Source organism: Pteropus alecto, unplaced genomic scaffold (genome assembly GCF_000325575.1).
Source record: "Pteropus alecto unplaced genomic scaffold, ASM32557v1 scaffold41, whole genome shotgun sequence".
NCBI lineage: Eukaryota > Metazoa > Chordata > Mammalia > Chiroptera > Pteropodidae > Pteropus > Pteropus alecto.
In genome coordinates this window covers 958,634-972,687 of record NW_006430464.1, presented here as the reverse complement: position 1 = coordinate 972,687, position 14,054 = coordinate 958,634, and the positions used below count along the sequence as shown (strand labels likewise).

General features: G+C 64.1%; 3 protein-coding genes across 5 annotated transcripts in view; all 3 read right to left on the bottom strand.

Annotated features, from left to right (window-relative positions):
* Nucleotides 1–4,383: 4,383 nt before the first annotated feature.
* JOSD2 (Josephin domain containing 2) lies at nt 4,384–8,078 on the bottom strand. Of its 3 annotated transcripts, none has more exons than XM_025048172.1 (5): nt 7,861–8,078; nt 7,164–7,305; nt 5,578–5,703; nt 4,741–4,935; nt 4,384–4,665 (listed from the first exon to the last, which is right to left on the bottom strand). In XM_025048172.1, the coding sequence occupies exons 2-5, from the start codon at nt 7,289–7,291 to the stop codon at nt 4,566–4,568; spliced, it is 549 nt and encodes a 182-aa protein (XP_024903940.1). In that variant the 5' UTR covers nt 7,292–7,305; nt 7,861–8,078; the 3' UTR covers nt 4,384–4,565. The 3 variants fall into 3 exon arrangements, with proteins under 3 accessions (XP_024903940.1, XP_015446887.1, XP_006905063.1); XM_015591401.2 differs by having other exon boundaries at nt 7,843–8,077; XM_006905001.3 differs by having other exon boundaries at nt 7,885–8,075.
* A 375-nt stretch (nt 8,079–8,453) lies between these two features.
* Nucleotides 8,454–12,871, bottom strand: ASPDH (aspartate dehydrogenase domain containing). The gene is given in 11 exon segments (XM_006905103.3): nt 8,454–8,497; nt 8,834–8,992; nt 9,049–9,283; nt 9,366–9,428; nt 9,431–9,520; nt 9,614–9,641; nt 9,643–9,696; nt 9,956–10,100; nt 10,317–10,372; nt 12,137–12,263; nt 12,841–12,871. Coding segments are annotated over 11 exon segments (1,032 nt in total).
* A 641-nt stretch (nt 12,872–13,512) lies between these two features.
* Nucleotides 13,513–14,054, bottom strand: part of LRRC4B (leucine rich repeat containing 4B) — a 16,034-nt gene continuing 15,492 nt past the window's right edge. Inside the window, exon 3 of the mRNA XM_006905102.2 lies at nt 13,513–14,048. Within this exon, the coding sequence (XP_006905164.1) occupies nt 13,557–14,048 (492 nt within the window). The 3' untranslated portion in view covers nt 13,513–13,556. The remainder of the gene's footprint in view (nt 14,049–14,054) is intronic.

The following is a 14,054-nucleotide window of genomic DNA, read 5'->3' as shown; positions in this document are numbered from 1 at the left end:
CAGAGGCAGTGTGTGAGGATTGCTTGGCAAACACTAGGAGCTTAATAAATGCCCATTTCCTCCAAGGAAGGGAGCCAGAAGCGCAGGAAGAACAAGGAGAGGGCGTAGGAAGGGGCTGGGAGAGAAGAGAGTGCCAGGAGAGCCAAGGGGGCGTTTCAGGTACACGGAGCAGGTGGGGACCCAGAAGGGAGGCCAGAACAGGGTGGGGGGGGCGCGTCTGAGGGTGGAGGCCCCTCCCCTCAGGGCCCAGCCCACCCCCCAGCTGCCCTGACTGGAACCAGGACAAGGGCACACTGTCCCGGGCCTGGCACAGCCTGGTGGGAGGAAGGGGGGCTGCCTGGCCCTTGTCTGCCGTGTCGGGGGCCGGGGTTGGGGGGAGCCGGGGGGTCTGGGCCCACCCACTCTCTGTCTCCGTCTCTCCCGCTGAGTTTACATCCCCCATCTCACTCGCTGCGTCTCTGCGTCTCTTGTCCTGCCGTCCTACTGTCTGTGGACCTTCTCGGTCTATGCCTCTGAGTCTCTGGGTCTCTCCCCCATCTCTTTGTCGGTCTCTCGGCCTGTTTCTTGCTGTCTCTGGGAGGGAGGACCATCCCCACCCCAACTCCAGCCCCTGCCTGGTTCCCATCCCCCATCCCCCACACCTGATCAGGGTGGGGACACTGAGCTCAGAGGCAGAGGAGTGAGGGAAGTGAGGACAGAAACAGCTTTATTCAGCAGAAACCGCAGTGGAGGATGGGGCGAGGCCTCCATGTGAGAGCTGGAGAGAGAGGTGGGGTTGGGAGAGAGGCAGAGACGAGAGAGCGACAGAGACAGAGACAGAGATGGAGAGAGAGACAGAGACAGAGACAGAGACAGAGATGGAGAGAGAGCCAAAAGGAGAGAGACAGAGACAGAGAGACAGAGAGAGATAGAAAGACAGACAGGCAGACAGAGAGAGACAGAGACAGAGACAGAGATGGAGAGAGAGACGGACAGAGAGACAGAGATGGAGAGACAGAGACGGAGAGAGAGACAAAGAGAGAGAGATAGAGACAGAGAGAAAGACAGGCAGGCAGACAGAGAGAGACAGATGGAGAGAGACAGAGGCAGAGAGATAGAGACAGAGAGAGACAGAGACAGAGAGAGAGACAGAGAGATGGAGAGAGAGGTGGGGTCGGGAGAGAGGCAGAGACGGAGAGACAGAGATGGAGAGAGAGACAGAGACAGAGAGACAGAGACGGACAGAGACAGGGAGAGACTGAGAGACCAAAGGAGAAGTGGGCGGAGAGACACACGGACGGGAGAAGGGGGAGAGGCGGGCGGGACAAAGAGTCGGTGATGCAGACAGAGAGTCAGGGAGGAAAGAAATGGAAAGGCAGGGAGAGAGCCACAGAGAAGACGAAGGCAGATGAGAGAGGTAGAGAGACCGAGGTCAGAGAGATGATGGGGGACGAGAAAGACGGATTTAGAAATGGGAGGGGTGAGAAAGGGAGAGCAGGGGGGACAGAGACGGAAAGAGACAGAGAGAGAAGATGGGGAGATGAGGGAGAGCCCTGGGGAGACGGAGACAGAGCGGAGACAGCTGGGCCTCCGCGGGAGACGCGGGGCGGCCGAGGAAGGACGGGCCCTCTCACCTGGCATCGGCGTCGGCGAGCCCCTCGGCCCGGCCCGGTGATTTAAGGGGCGCCCCGGGGGGCGGGACTGCTCCCCCCAGCCCTTATCAGGCCAACCCCTGGCTCCCGAGAGCTAAATCGGGCCTCAGCTGTCAGCACCCTGGGGCACGGGACAGCTGTCACTCCCCCTGCACCTGCCGAAAGACCACGGCCCCCTTCCCCTCCCCCCTTGCGGCCAGAGCAGGGCAGTGAAGACTGTGGGCCTGCGCGGGGCACCCCCACTGGGCAGAACCCCCGGAGCCCCCACCGCCCAGGCTCTGGGACCAGCCTGGCTGAGCACCCTGGGGCGAGAGACAGCTGGAGTGCGGCCCCTGCCCTGGCAGGTGGTGCCCGGTCACCAGGGGGGGCAAGCAGGGAGCACCCAGTGGGTGTGCAGGCCCCCCCTCCCGCCCTGGGGGTAGTGCGAGGGGCTGGGACCCGCCGGGCCCACTCCCCCTCCCCCCACCTCCTCACTCGGACCATATTAGGCCACAGCTGTGGAGGCACCTGGGGAGGTCACTCAGGCCCCAGAATAGAAACACTTAGGAGCCCGCCAGGCTGTCTGGGACAAGGTGGGACCGGCGACAGGGACATCGGGAGGAGGGGGCCTCAGGGGGCCCAGGGAGAGACGCAGAGAGGCAGAAACATCCAGAGAGGGAGACACAATAGGGAGACAGGGGGGCGTCACAGTCCCAGCCGGGGCGGAGCCAGCTGGACAGTCAGAGGGAGGAGGGCACTGGGAGGCAGCCCGGGTCCTGCAGGGGGGCTGTGGGGACCACTCCCGCAGTGGGGTGTCCAGAGACCCCAGACGATTGGTTTCCCCTCATGTGCTGTTTGACTTTTCACCTTACAAGTTGCCCTTTGACCTCCAGAAGCCTTGGGGACCGGAGCCTGCTGAGCCCAGGTCCCCACATGACCCGGCTTTCACGAGCGCGTCCGCCAGCGTCTGCTCCCCGCCTTCTTTGGGGCGTCAGAGTTTAGTGCGTGTTGTCCTTGGATGAATTTTGTGTTCAGGTGAAGCCCGGCCTGGGGCTGAGTGGGTGAGACACGCCCCAGGCTGCTGCCTCTCCCGCCTGTGGCCTCCCTGTGCCTCTAGTCCCCCCATTTCTGCCTGCCACCTAGTAGGGGACCCCACTTCTGCCCAGTTCCCCCTACCTGCTTTCCTCCCTGGGCTCACACACACTCCAGCCACCTAGGATGGGCCTGTGACCCCTGAAGCCATCTCCCTAGTGCCTGACCTGGGTCCTCCTCCCGTCACCCAGCCTGTCACGCCCCTTACACCCCAGTGAGTGCGTGTCCCCCGAACCCACCCCTCTACCTCCCCCCGAGCCCGCCAGGCCCACTCCTTTGCTGTCGCTTCTTCTCTGTCCCCAGGGTCCTGGCTCAGGCCCCGCCCTCTCCCATCTGGACCCCCAGCCTCCTCCCGGGCCTCGGGGTCTCCAGTCTGCGCCACACAGCCCCCAAGGGGTCTTCCGCACCGCGGAATGAGCTGCTCACCCCCCCCACACCGCATTGCCCACCCCTCAGTGGGTTGGGGCCTGGCTCATCACCTCAGGTGACTGCAGGCCTAATGGCGCCCCTCGCATTCCAGGTGTCATCTGGAGTTGCTCTGTTCTGGAGAGACCCCCCTCCCTGTACCTCCTCTCCTCCCACTGGCCCCCTGGAGAGCCCCCTTCAGCCTTCTGGAGCCAGTCCCCCCAGGTTCCCTCACCTTCCTGTGGGACCCCCGCCTCCCCGGGAACTGTTAAAGTCCCCCAGGGGGTCTTCCTGTTTTCTTGTTTTCCTCCCCACCTGAGAGCTGGGGTGCGGGGGGTGGAGATCGGGGCCACACAGGCCAGACCCAGAGCTGGGGCTCAGGAGGCCGGCGAAAGGCTGACAGAACAGGAAGGGCCAGCGGGCCCTGAGGAGAAGGACAGACACTGGATGGGGGCCTGTCTGATCCCACCGGCCGCCCTTGGCCCTTGGTCACCTCTTCACCTTCCCCTCCTGCCTGGGCTCCCTCCCCTCGGGGCCCACGCCAGCCCCAGGGCCTTTGCTGGGCTGCTCTGCCTGGCCGGCTTTTCCTGTAGACCCGCTCCTGGCCCCCTCCCTCCAAGAGGTGAGGCCGCTGCCCTAAATGCAGCCTAATGACCGGCTGCTCTAGCGACGTCCATGGCTTATAAAACACACACTGATTGTCTCAACACCTGCAGTGCCCAAAAGTCCAGAATGAGTCTCACTGGGCGAGAGTCCAGGTGCGGGCAGGGCCCTGGGGACAGTCTGCTCCTAGAGGCGCTCTCCCTGCCTGGGTCAGGGGCCGTTCTGTCTTCAGGCCACCCTGCTGCGGCTCAGCCTGTCCCTTAGCTCCTCTCCCTATCTCAAGGTCAGCTGCCCAGCGGCCCTGATTCCCTCCGCCGCCTTCATTCCCCTCGGCCTGTCCTCAGATCTGGGGACTAGGACAGGGACATCTTTGGGGGCCATCACTGCAATCGATGGACGAGAACTGACCGTCAGGAGATAAAGCTTTGCTTTCTCCATGGCACTCATCCCACCGGACACTCTCGGTGGCACCTATTGGTCCCCTGCTGGCCTCTCCCGGTCACCGGGATGCGGGCTTCACGAGGGCAGGAAGGAGGCTGAGGCTGAGGGGCTGTGGCTCGCAGGCGGTCACAAGGGCAGCGGGGAGCCAGCGTCTGGGCTGCCAGCAGGGCCTGCCCGGTGCCCTCGGACCCAGCAGCGACTGTTGGACGGGCCTAGTCAGACTCAGGGCCAGGCCGGGAGCAAATCTGCGTGTTTATTGAGGCAGCAGCGGTACTGGGGAGTAGGGGGTGCGGGTGCGGGGCTGGGGCCTCGGCAGGCGCCATGGGGTGCAGGCCTGGTCCTTCCCGCTGCAGGAGGCAGACAGGGACGCGTAGGGCCACGCGGGTGGGCAGGGGGCGCTCCCGCGTCCACGGGTCAGTCCGTCCGAAGCCAGCAGCCCTTCTCCTCCACCTCCTTGGTCACCACGAGCAGCACCTCGCACAGTCCCTGAGCCAGCGCGGCCGCCAGGAAGGCCCTAGGCGGGGGAACAGGGACGCTGAGGCCCAGGGCCCTGCCGCTCGCGGCGAGGGGCCCGGTCGCCTGCCCTCACCTGACGCCGTCCTCGTCCCCCAGGACCTCGGGCGCCCGCAGCTTGGAGTCCAGGTTGTAGTAGATGCCATTCACCTGGCGCAGGGCCACCCAGTGCCGCCGGCGCAGCGGCAGCGACAGCAGCCCCAGCGACACGGGCGAGGGCAGGTTCAGGATCAGCCCCAGCACCTGCGGCAGGGCCAGCTGAGACAGGGGCCTGTGGGGGCGGGGCGGGGACCCCGTGGTCAGCCCCCGACGTGCCGAACGCGTGTGGCCCGGCCGGCCTGCCAGCCAGCCCGCCCCGCCTCCTTCAGCTCGCCCGTCCGCCCTCCCGCCCAGCGCGGACTCACTCTCCACCCGCCCGTCACCCACCCGTCACCCACCCACTCAGCCATCAGAAGCCCTCAGTCAACCACGAGCAACTGCCATCCGCCCACCCAAGCCTCCCACCACCGCCTCCCCAGCTCCCACCCACGCGTCACGTGTCCGCCACTGATCTGCGCATCATCCGCCACACGCTCCCCCCACCAACCGCCGACTACCGTCCACCCCGAACATCATCCGCCCTTCACTCAGCCTCATCACCCGGTCACCGCCTTCTCAGCACCTCCAGCCACCCATTCAGCATCTAGTCGGTCACCTAGTTATCAGCAATTTACCCATCATCCACCTGTCGGCTCCTCCACTGATCGTCTGGGCCTCTCCTCCCACCTCCCAGCCCCCACCCACCGGCCGCCCATCTCCCTCTTCCTCTGTCCTTCCGATCCGCCCGTTCCCCTCCTCCTGCTTCGTCCGGCGCTGACGGCCATCACACGCGGTGCCCAGCCCCACGCACGTGACACAGTGCCCTGGGTCGCACCTCCTCCTGTCCCACCACACGGCGGCCAGGCCCAGCCCCTGCAGGGCAGCCATAATCACGTTGACGTCATAGTTGCCGGTGCCCAGGAGGCTGCGATGAGGGTTCAGTCGGGAGTCTGGGGCCAGCCTGGTTGCGGGGAGAGGGGGCAGAGCTTGAGTTAGATCCCCTGGGAGGGCCTCAGCCTCCCCACAAAGCAGGAGAGTCCTAGGGTGTCACCCACCCTTTGAACCCTTCCTTCTCTTCAACCCCTGCGACTCAGCAGCCCCCGGCCCCACTCCTCCTGCCCGACTCTCTCTGCTCTGTCCCCACTTCCAGTCCCTCTCCCACAGGGCCCAGGGGGCCCTTTCTGCACTCAGTGCTGACCCTGTCCCTCCCCTGCTCCCAGTCCTCCCTGGTGCCCTGTCACCCCAAGACAGAGTCCCAGCCCCTCAGCCCGGCCTTCCAGGCCCCGCATGGCCAGGTCCCAGCTGGCCTCCTAGCCTCAGCCCCCACTTCTTCCCAGCCACCTGTCCCCAGCCACCTCTCTCGTGCTCCTGCCCCCAGCCTTTCCTCTGGCTGTCCCCCAGCCCGGGAGGGCCACTGGCCACCACTTGTCTCTCTGGCCCTGCCTCTCAGAACACCCGCACGTTTGTTCTCTATCTGGGCCCTTGGTGGGCAGGGCGGCGGGAGAGGCTGGAGCCAGGGAGGTTTGTATTTTTTCCTGTGCACGTTTCCCTGGCCTCCTCAGGACAGGGCTCATATTGGACACGTCTCTGGGTCTCCAGCGTGGCCCTGGCATGAGTCGACTGTTCCCTCTGTTGAATGACAGAGACGAGTCAATTCGCTAATAATCAGTCTGAGGGGCTGGGACTCAGCCTGAGGATGCTGGGGAGCCACGGGAGGGCTTTGGCCAAGAGAGGGGGACACAAGGTCATGGGTGTAGGAACACGTGAGGCCCGAGTGGACTGGAGCCTGGAGGCTGGAGGTCCAGAGGATGATGGGGCCCGAGCTGGGGCCCAGGCTGCAGGGAGGGTGGGGAATATGGCAGAGAGATAATAAAGAAGCGATGTTTGAAACCTTGACCAGTGAAGAGGAACATTCCAGGCTTCCAAGAGGAGAAGCCATGCCCGACAGAGGATGGTCTGCCCAGGGCCACCTCAGCGGGGCTCCTTTAGGGACTGGAGGGCAATGTGGTTCTCGGGGAGCGGTGAGATGCGAAGCTGCAGAAGTCGGCGGGGAGCAGAGCACACAGAGCCTTGGATATCGGGCTGTGAGCCTTGGGACTTCTCCCAGGGGTGCTGGGGAGCTGCAGCGGTAGCCCTGGGGTGTGTGCAGGGTGGACTGGAGGGGGAAAAACCAGGAGCTGGGAGGTCAGAGGGGAAGTGGGGGCCAGGGTCTGGATAAGACGCTGAGGTTTGAGTTGGAGGCCCTGGGGATGGACAGATGTAGGAGGCAACATGTCCTTCTCTGAGACCCAGGGTGCAGCCCAGGCGTATGATGGAGTAGCAGACAGCCCCTAGGCCCCGCCCTTGCCTCTCTGCGACCCAGGTGGGTGCCCCGCCTCTTTGAGCCCTGCCTCTCCAAGGGTGCGGGTGGGTGATGGTCACCTCTTGCAGATCTCATCGGCAGCCTCTTGGCTAAAGAGCCGCTGCTGGAGGACGTTGTTGAGGGCGTGGACGGCACACAGCTCCAGGCGCTGCTGCTCGTGGTACACAGAGGGCGGACCCTGGGACATGCCGCCCTTGGCTTCTGCTTGGGAGACGACGGAGAAAGGGCTCAAGGGACCAGGATCTGGAGGTCCACCCTGTCAGCAGACTCTGGGGGCACCACCACTGGGGTGGGGGCTCGGGGCGGCCTGAAGGGGGCCCTGACCTTGCTCCGGGAGGCTCTTCTGGCAACTGGGGACCTCCATTCCCCATTCTTAAGGAAAAAGCTCCTTTTCCTGCTCACTTAGCAACAGAGGAACACCCTCACCACATCACTAAGTGAAAAGGTACTATGGTGGTCACCTAGCAACAGAAACCCCCCCCTCAGGTAACAGGATCCCTCTCTGGTTACGTAGCGACAGCGAACCCTCCACCCCACTAGGTAACAAGTCTGTCCTCCGGTTACTTAGCAACAGAGGAATCCTCCTCCCCAGTCTCTAGGCACAGGGTCTCTTCTGGTCGCCTAGCAACAGACGACTCCCTTCCCTTGTTACAAAACAGGGTTTTTTTCTTCCTGTCGCCCGGCAGCAGGGCACCCTCCCCGCACACGATGGAACAGAGCCCTTTCCCCAACCCGTACCCCAACCGCGGCGCTTGCCCGTTGCCAAGGAACGCCCCTCACCCCTCCTGCCTCTCTGCTCGCCGGAACCAGGAGCTCCCGCATCCCCTTGGGCGGCGGCTCCGGGCTCCGAGTGTGGGGCACAGCGCTGACTGGGCAGGCGGGACGGACTACAGCTCCCGGCGGCACCCGCGAGCGCTGTTGCTCCGCACAGAGCGTTTGGGCAGCGTGATCCGGAAGTCCGCTGGTGCCGTGAGAACGCGGGAAGGCAACCTCCGTCATCTCGGGTGGAGAACCCCGGAAGTATTCCTTACAGAGGCCCCGCCCTTCACGCGCCACCCCGCCCCCTGCTGCTCGGAGGATTCTGGGAAATGTGGCGGGTGCGCTCTCGCGAGAGCGTCCGGGCATTTAGCTCCTGCGGGGTGTGGCTGCCCCCCAGTATGGCGGGAAGTGTGCGTCACGCGTGAGGACGCGGTGTGACGTCATAGAAGGGTGACATGGGAGTAGCGACACCAAGCTGTGCAGAGAGAATAAGCCCCAGTCTTTACTGAGACGGGACGGAGGCCCGGGCAGCAGCAGGACGGTGGCGGTGGCGGCAGATGAGCTGAGGGTGTGCTCTAGTGAAGGGCTTCTCAGCAGAGATGGATCCCCGGCCTCGGGGGGAGCTGGCAGCAGCCTGCGGGGGCGGGGGGAGGGACACGGGGAAGGAAAGGCAGCGACAGAGAGATCAGAGACACACACCTGGAGGGAGGGACAGACCCAGGTGGGGGTTGAGGGGGACCTGGAGAGAGGGACAGCGACCCAGAGAGGGACAGAGAGAGACCTGGGGAGTGGACAGAGACAGAGAGAAAAAGATTCAAAGGCATGGCGTGGAAGATCGAGACGCAGAGATCAAACAACAGAGACAGACTCGGAACTGCAGAACCAGACTCTGAGGCCCAAGCTCTGTAGAGCACAGAGCGCATGGCTCGGAGACCGGGGCCACTAGCAATGGGGAAGGGCCTGGCCGTACCCAGGAGGCTGCGCCAGAATGCAGTGACAGTGGCCGAGCCGGTGACAGCGCCTGGCTCGGCGGGGTTCCCTCGGTGGGTGTGCACAGCGAAGCTTCGTCCTGTGGGGCCCGGCGGTCCGCTCAGTTCCACGTCCACCACGTGCATGTCCGTCCGTGAGGCTGGGGCAAAACAGAGCGGTCAGTTCGGCTGCCCTGGCCCCAGCCTCAGTCCCCACTCAGCTTAGCTCACCTGAGATCAGCCACAAGCACCCCGATCACGCGGTCAAATCCCAGACTGGGGGCAGCCAGGGCAGCGGCTGCCACGGTGTTGGAGTTGGGGGGGGCTAAGGGGCAGAACCCACGGACAGGGCCTTCATAGAGCACAGTGTGGGGCGCGCTGCCCAGCGCTGCAGCCAGGGGTCCCTCGAGCCGGAAGCCATTGAGAGGTGTGGCCATAGTGATACCGATGCTCTGGAAGTGGGAGCCAGGGTTAGGGACCCCAGGGGTCTCTGCAGGCCTTCTCTGGTTCCTGGGGAGCCCAACAGACCCTCACCTGGAGGCCCCCGGCTGCATCCAATCTGGCGATGTCCTCACTGCCCCAGAGGGCCCCCCGCCCCAGGCCACGAACACGGCATGGTCCCAGCGGTGCGAGGCCTCCAGGAGCTGCTGCTCTGTGGCCTGGTCAGCCAGGGCTGAGGGGGACCCCACCTGCGGAGGGTGAAGGTGGGGATGCTGAGGTCAGGGGATGGGTGGATCCTACTTAGGGGCGGGTGGAGCTGAGGCGGAAGGGGCAGGGCTCACCAGGAGATTGGCATGGTGCAAGATCTGCCCCAGTTTCGCAGATTATTTTGGGATGGGCCACTTCCACCACAAGGTCAGGGTGCCTGGGAAAGGGGAGAAGTGGGGGAGGGCCTTGGAGATATATTAGGCTTCCCCTCCCCAGATTCTCTCGGTCTGTAGAGGCCTGTCATTCTTTACCCTGGCCTGGGAGGGGAAACTAGGTGTATGGGCTTGTCCCATTTTGCATTTGGCTGAACTAAGGCTCAGAGAGGGTAACAAACTCCTCTGAGATCACACAGCAGCTCAGGGAGGCCATGGCGGGAGCTTCAGGGAGCCCCAGTCTCTCACGGAGAGGTCACTGACCTCTCCCCAAGGTCAGCGAGGTTCTGGAGCTGCAGGGAGGGGGGCACACTCCCCGCCATTCATCCTGGGTCACGATTCCAGACGAAAACAAGTTCTAGGCCAAGTTTCGGTCCCTGAGTCAGCAGATGGGTGATCAGGGACTGTCCTGGGGATAGGGAAAGTCTCAGAAGGAAGAGAATGGGTACACAGAGCGGGGTGGGGCCCCGTAGTCAGGAATGGAAGAAAGATTCTCAGGTAGACATGCAGACGGCCAGGATGTAGGTAAAGACATCCACGAAAGGTGTGTTTGTGGAGGACACAGGGGCTTTGGGGGCTTCAAGAACGGGCCTGGGTTAGAGACCCCAGACGTTCTGGGACTCACCGAGACAGCAGTAGCCCACCACCCCAACCCTCCATGGGGCCCTTGAATCTGGTGGCCTGTGGTCCAAGCTCCGTTGGCGGCTGGCTGGTCCCCTCCACCGGAGGCCTGGGCAGCTGCTGCTCTTTGGACATTTGACCCTTGAGCTTCTCCTAACCTTCCCCACAGTGGCCCAGAGAGGAGGGTGAAGGTTTGCTGAGTGGGGGTGGGCTGAGAATCCCGGAGGCAGAGGGCACTATGACCTGGGGTGCCAGGGGCCCTAGTGGCCCCCACTGTATGGGCCAGTTCTTTCTCTGAATCATATCCTCCTCCCTTGCTGCTGATGTGGAAAATTTCCTCTGCAGTCCCCAGCCCCCCCCCTTTTTGGCTGGCCAGGTTGTCATGGAAACTGCATCCTGCTTGGGGTGGGGGTTGAGAGGGTTGGGAGCAGGGCGAGATGGTAATGGGGACTTTGGGCTCTCCGTCCCCTTGCTCCCACGGTCTGAATCCCCACCCTCACGGCCACTCCCTCGCGCCTTGGCACCGCGTCAATTCTTGTCAACGTCCCACAGTGTTTTCCTCCGTCTGGGTCTCTTTCTGTCTCTCATCTCTCTTCCTCTCCATCTCCGTATCTGCCTCCCTGGATCTCGATCCTCCCAGCCCCCGCCTCCACCTCCTCTGGGCTGGCTGCCATTCTGTCCCCGGCCAGGCCAGGCCCTCATGTCCTCCCCACCGAAAGGGCCAAAGAATGCCTGGCCTGGCCATACTCCGTGTCCCCACGAGGCAGTGGGAGCCGGAGTGTGGCTCAGCCCAGCCCCGTCTCCAGAACATCTGCAGTTCACCTTGAGTTCTCACCTTTCATCCTCCCCTTCCCTAGCCGTGATGCCGCCAGTCCCCCTCCCCCATGCTGTATTCTCACTCCCACGCCCTCCCCTCCCCTGTCCCCCCTCCCATCAGTCAAGGAGAAGCCTGCAGGGGGCCTGGAAAGCCCCGAGCGCCCCCCAAAATGAGCCCCAGCCAGTGCCTGGCATTGGAAATGGTGGAGGCTGCGGCAGTGCCGCTCCCTGCCCCCAACCGCCACCTGGTACCCGCTGCAGTGTCTCCATGGCAACCAGGATCAGCTCTGAAAGAGGACCAGGGAGAAAGGGAGCATGAAAGAGGGAGCGAGGGGGAGGGTCCCGAGTTGACAGGCGGCAGAGCAGATGCGCAGACAGATAGGGCCCAGGACGCCAGCCACGTCGAGAGAGGGTGGCAGAGGACGTACAGGGCTGCGGCTGCCACGGCCCATGAGGGATTTTGCTTTGAGGGCACCCAGGTCGGGGAGGGGGGGATGCCGTGGGGCGGAAATGGCCATGGAAGAGGGGCAGGGCCTCGCAGAGCTCACAGGGCCTGGCCAGGGACATGGGGCCTTCCTGCCTGTCCCACGTCTGTCTTCAACTCCATGGGACACCAGGTCCCATGTAGCAAGCAGGCCTGCTGTATGTGGGGCCAGGCTAGGCTGAGGTGAGAGAAGAAAGGGGGCGGAGACCCGCCCTGACCCCCGGCCCAGCCCTGCGTGTCCGCGGCCATGTCTGCCCAGAGCAGCTCCCTGTCCAGACAGCTGCCTCGGCCGGTCCAGACAGCCCTGGGTGGCAGTCCTGGTGGGCCTGGCCCTCTAGAGGCTGAAATGCCAGCATCTTGGCCTCCCCCAGCCCCACCAGCAGCTGCCCACTGCCCCGGCCGGCCCCTGGGTTTGCTCCCACTCGCTGGCTGCTGTCCCCCTAGGGACTCCGTGACGTCCCTGCCCTCCTTGGTGACAGCAATGCTCCCTGTCAGTCCCCAGGCCTGGATCCCGTCCCTCCCACCTCTGCTTTAAGGCGGCAGCACAGCCCTCCCGCAGCTGAAGCGCCCCTGCACCCCCAGCTCCCCCTTCCCGCCCCTGCGCGGGGACCCGCGTGGCCCGCTTCCTCTGCGTCGGCGTCTGGAGTGGGTCTGCAGCAGAGGCAGACACTGGTTTGGCTCTGTCACAGGTTGACTTGTGTCCCCTGATAAGACATACTGGGAATCCTGACCTCCAGGGCCCGAGTGACCTAATTTGGAAACAGTCTTTGCAGAAGGTCCAGTTAAGATGAGGTGAAGGGCCCTCGTCCCATTCGACCCGGGCTGGGACAGGGACGGACACGCTCAGACGACGTGGGAGGCGGGCAGAACGCCACGTGGTGAGCGCAGCGCTGACCAGAAGCTGGAGGCGGCGGGGAAGGATCCTGCCCCGCGGGGTCCACGCCTGACCTCGGACCCCTGGAGCCTCCCCTGTGACACGCGTTCCCGCCGTCCTGGCCCACCCGGGTTTTACTCCTTCGCAGCGGCAGCCCTGGGAAACTAATATGGGCCCCTTGATTTCTGCTGAGAAATCAGGGCAGGGGAGAGGACCCCAGTCCCTGCCTCAAAGAGCTGCGGGGAGACTAAATCCTGGTGCTGGGCAACCCGGCCCCTCCTGGGACTTCCAAGGTCAAGGGGAGGGGCCTCAACACCTGGGGGGGGCTCAACATCCTCTCATTCTGCTACCCACCCACATTCACTTCGTTTTTTCTCTCCTCCATGCTGTCATGACCAAAAAAAATATTTTTTTACTTTTTCCGTGTTTTTTTTTAAAGTAATTACAGAGCAGGTAGTCGTTGACGCAAACCTCCCTTCGGTATCAAAAGAGTCTGTGGGGCGGGTGGGGGCTGGGGTGGCGGTGGGGGGTGGGCTGAGGCTGCCCCACCCGCAGCTAAGGGGCCCAGGGACAGGAGTGGGCTCGGTGGTGGGGGGCAGGGCCGGGGAGTCCAGAGGTGCTGACGACCGCGCGTCTGTCTTCCGTTTCGGGGTGGAGGGGGCTGGTAGGAGAAGGGGACAGGCGTCAAACTGCAAAAAAATGAACCATAAAAGGAGGACTGTTGGGGGGCGAGGGGAAAGGACACCCTTCAAAAAAACTCCTTTCTCCCCTGGAAGGTGGAGGGCTGGACGGTTGGTCAGGAGAGCAAGGAGGAAAAGCAGAGGGTTCCGGCCACTTCTCCTGAATCCGGCATCCCCTGCGGTCACCCTGGAGGGATGGGGCAGGGGAGCCAGGAGACTCGGTGCCTGGGGCCCCACCCTGTCCTCGCTGGGCCAGCCGCCCCGGGGTCCAGCTGAGCTCCGAGCCCGCCTTCTCCGCGGTCTGAGGGGCTGGGGCTGTGGGGGCCCCTCCCCCCGTGTGTCCTGAGCCCGGGGCCCCGCCCGGCGGCGACAGCGGCGGCAGCGACAGTGTCAGATCTGCGTTTCTTGCACGTTCTCCTTGGAGCCGCTCTTGAAGAGCAGAGGTTCGTGGATGGAGTTGAGGCCGGGCGGGCCCTTCCCCCCACAGCCCCCGCCGCTCGGGGCGCTGCTGTAGTGCGCCTTGAAAGCGGCCGCCACGTAGTGGTGGTGGTTGAGGTGGTCGCGCTCCAGAGCGGGCAGGGCCAGGTGGCTGTCCCCGCCCACGCCGCCCCCGCTGGCCACGGCGGCGGCGGCGGCCACGGACACGGCGGAGGCGGCGGGCAGCTCGTCTTCCACGTTGATGATCTCCACGGTGCGCGTGGGCCCGTGGTGCTTGTGGAGCTGGTGCTGCTTGCGCAGCTTGTAGAAGGCCACGAGCATCACGGCGGCCATGAACGTGATGGCCACGAAGCAGCCGATGATGATCTTGGTGGTCTTCATGACGTCGTCCAGGTCCTTGAGGGCGTTCTCCGTCACGTCCGTGATGGGCACCGTGAACGCCTTCTCCGT

Excerpts from the sequence above, each read along its gene's own strand:
- JOSD2 (XM_025048172.1), bottom strand. The coding sequence starts at position 7,291 with ATGTCCCAGGGTCCGCCCTCTGTGTACCACGAGCAGCAGCGCCTGGAG. Across the intron at positions 4,936-5,577 it reads GTGTGGTGGGACAGGAGGAG|GCCCCTGTCTCAGCTGGCCC; the intron begins GTGCGACCCAGG and ends CCGCCCCCACAG. Across the intron at positions 4,666-4,740 it reads GGGGACGAGGACGGCGTCAG|GGCCTTCCTGGCGGCCGCGC; the intron begins GTGAGGGCAGGC and ends TCCCCCGCCTAG.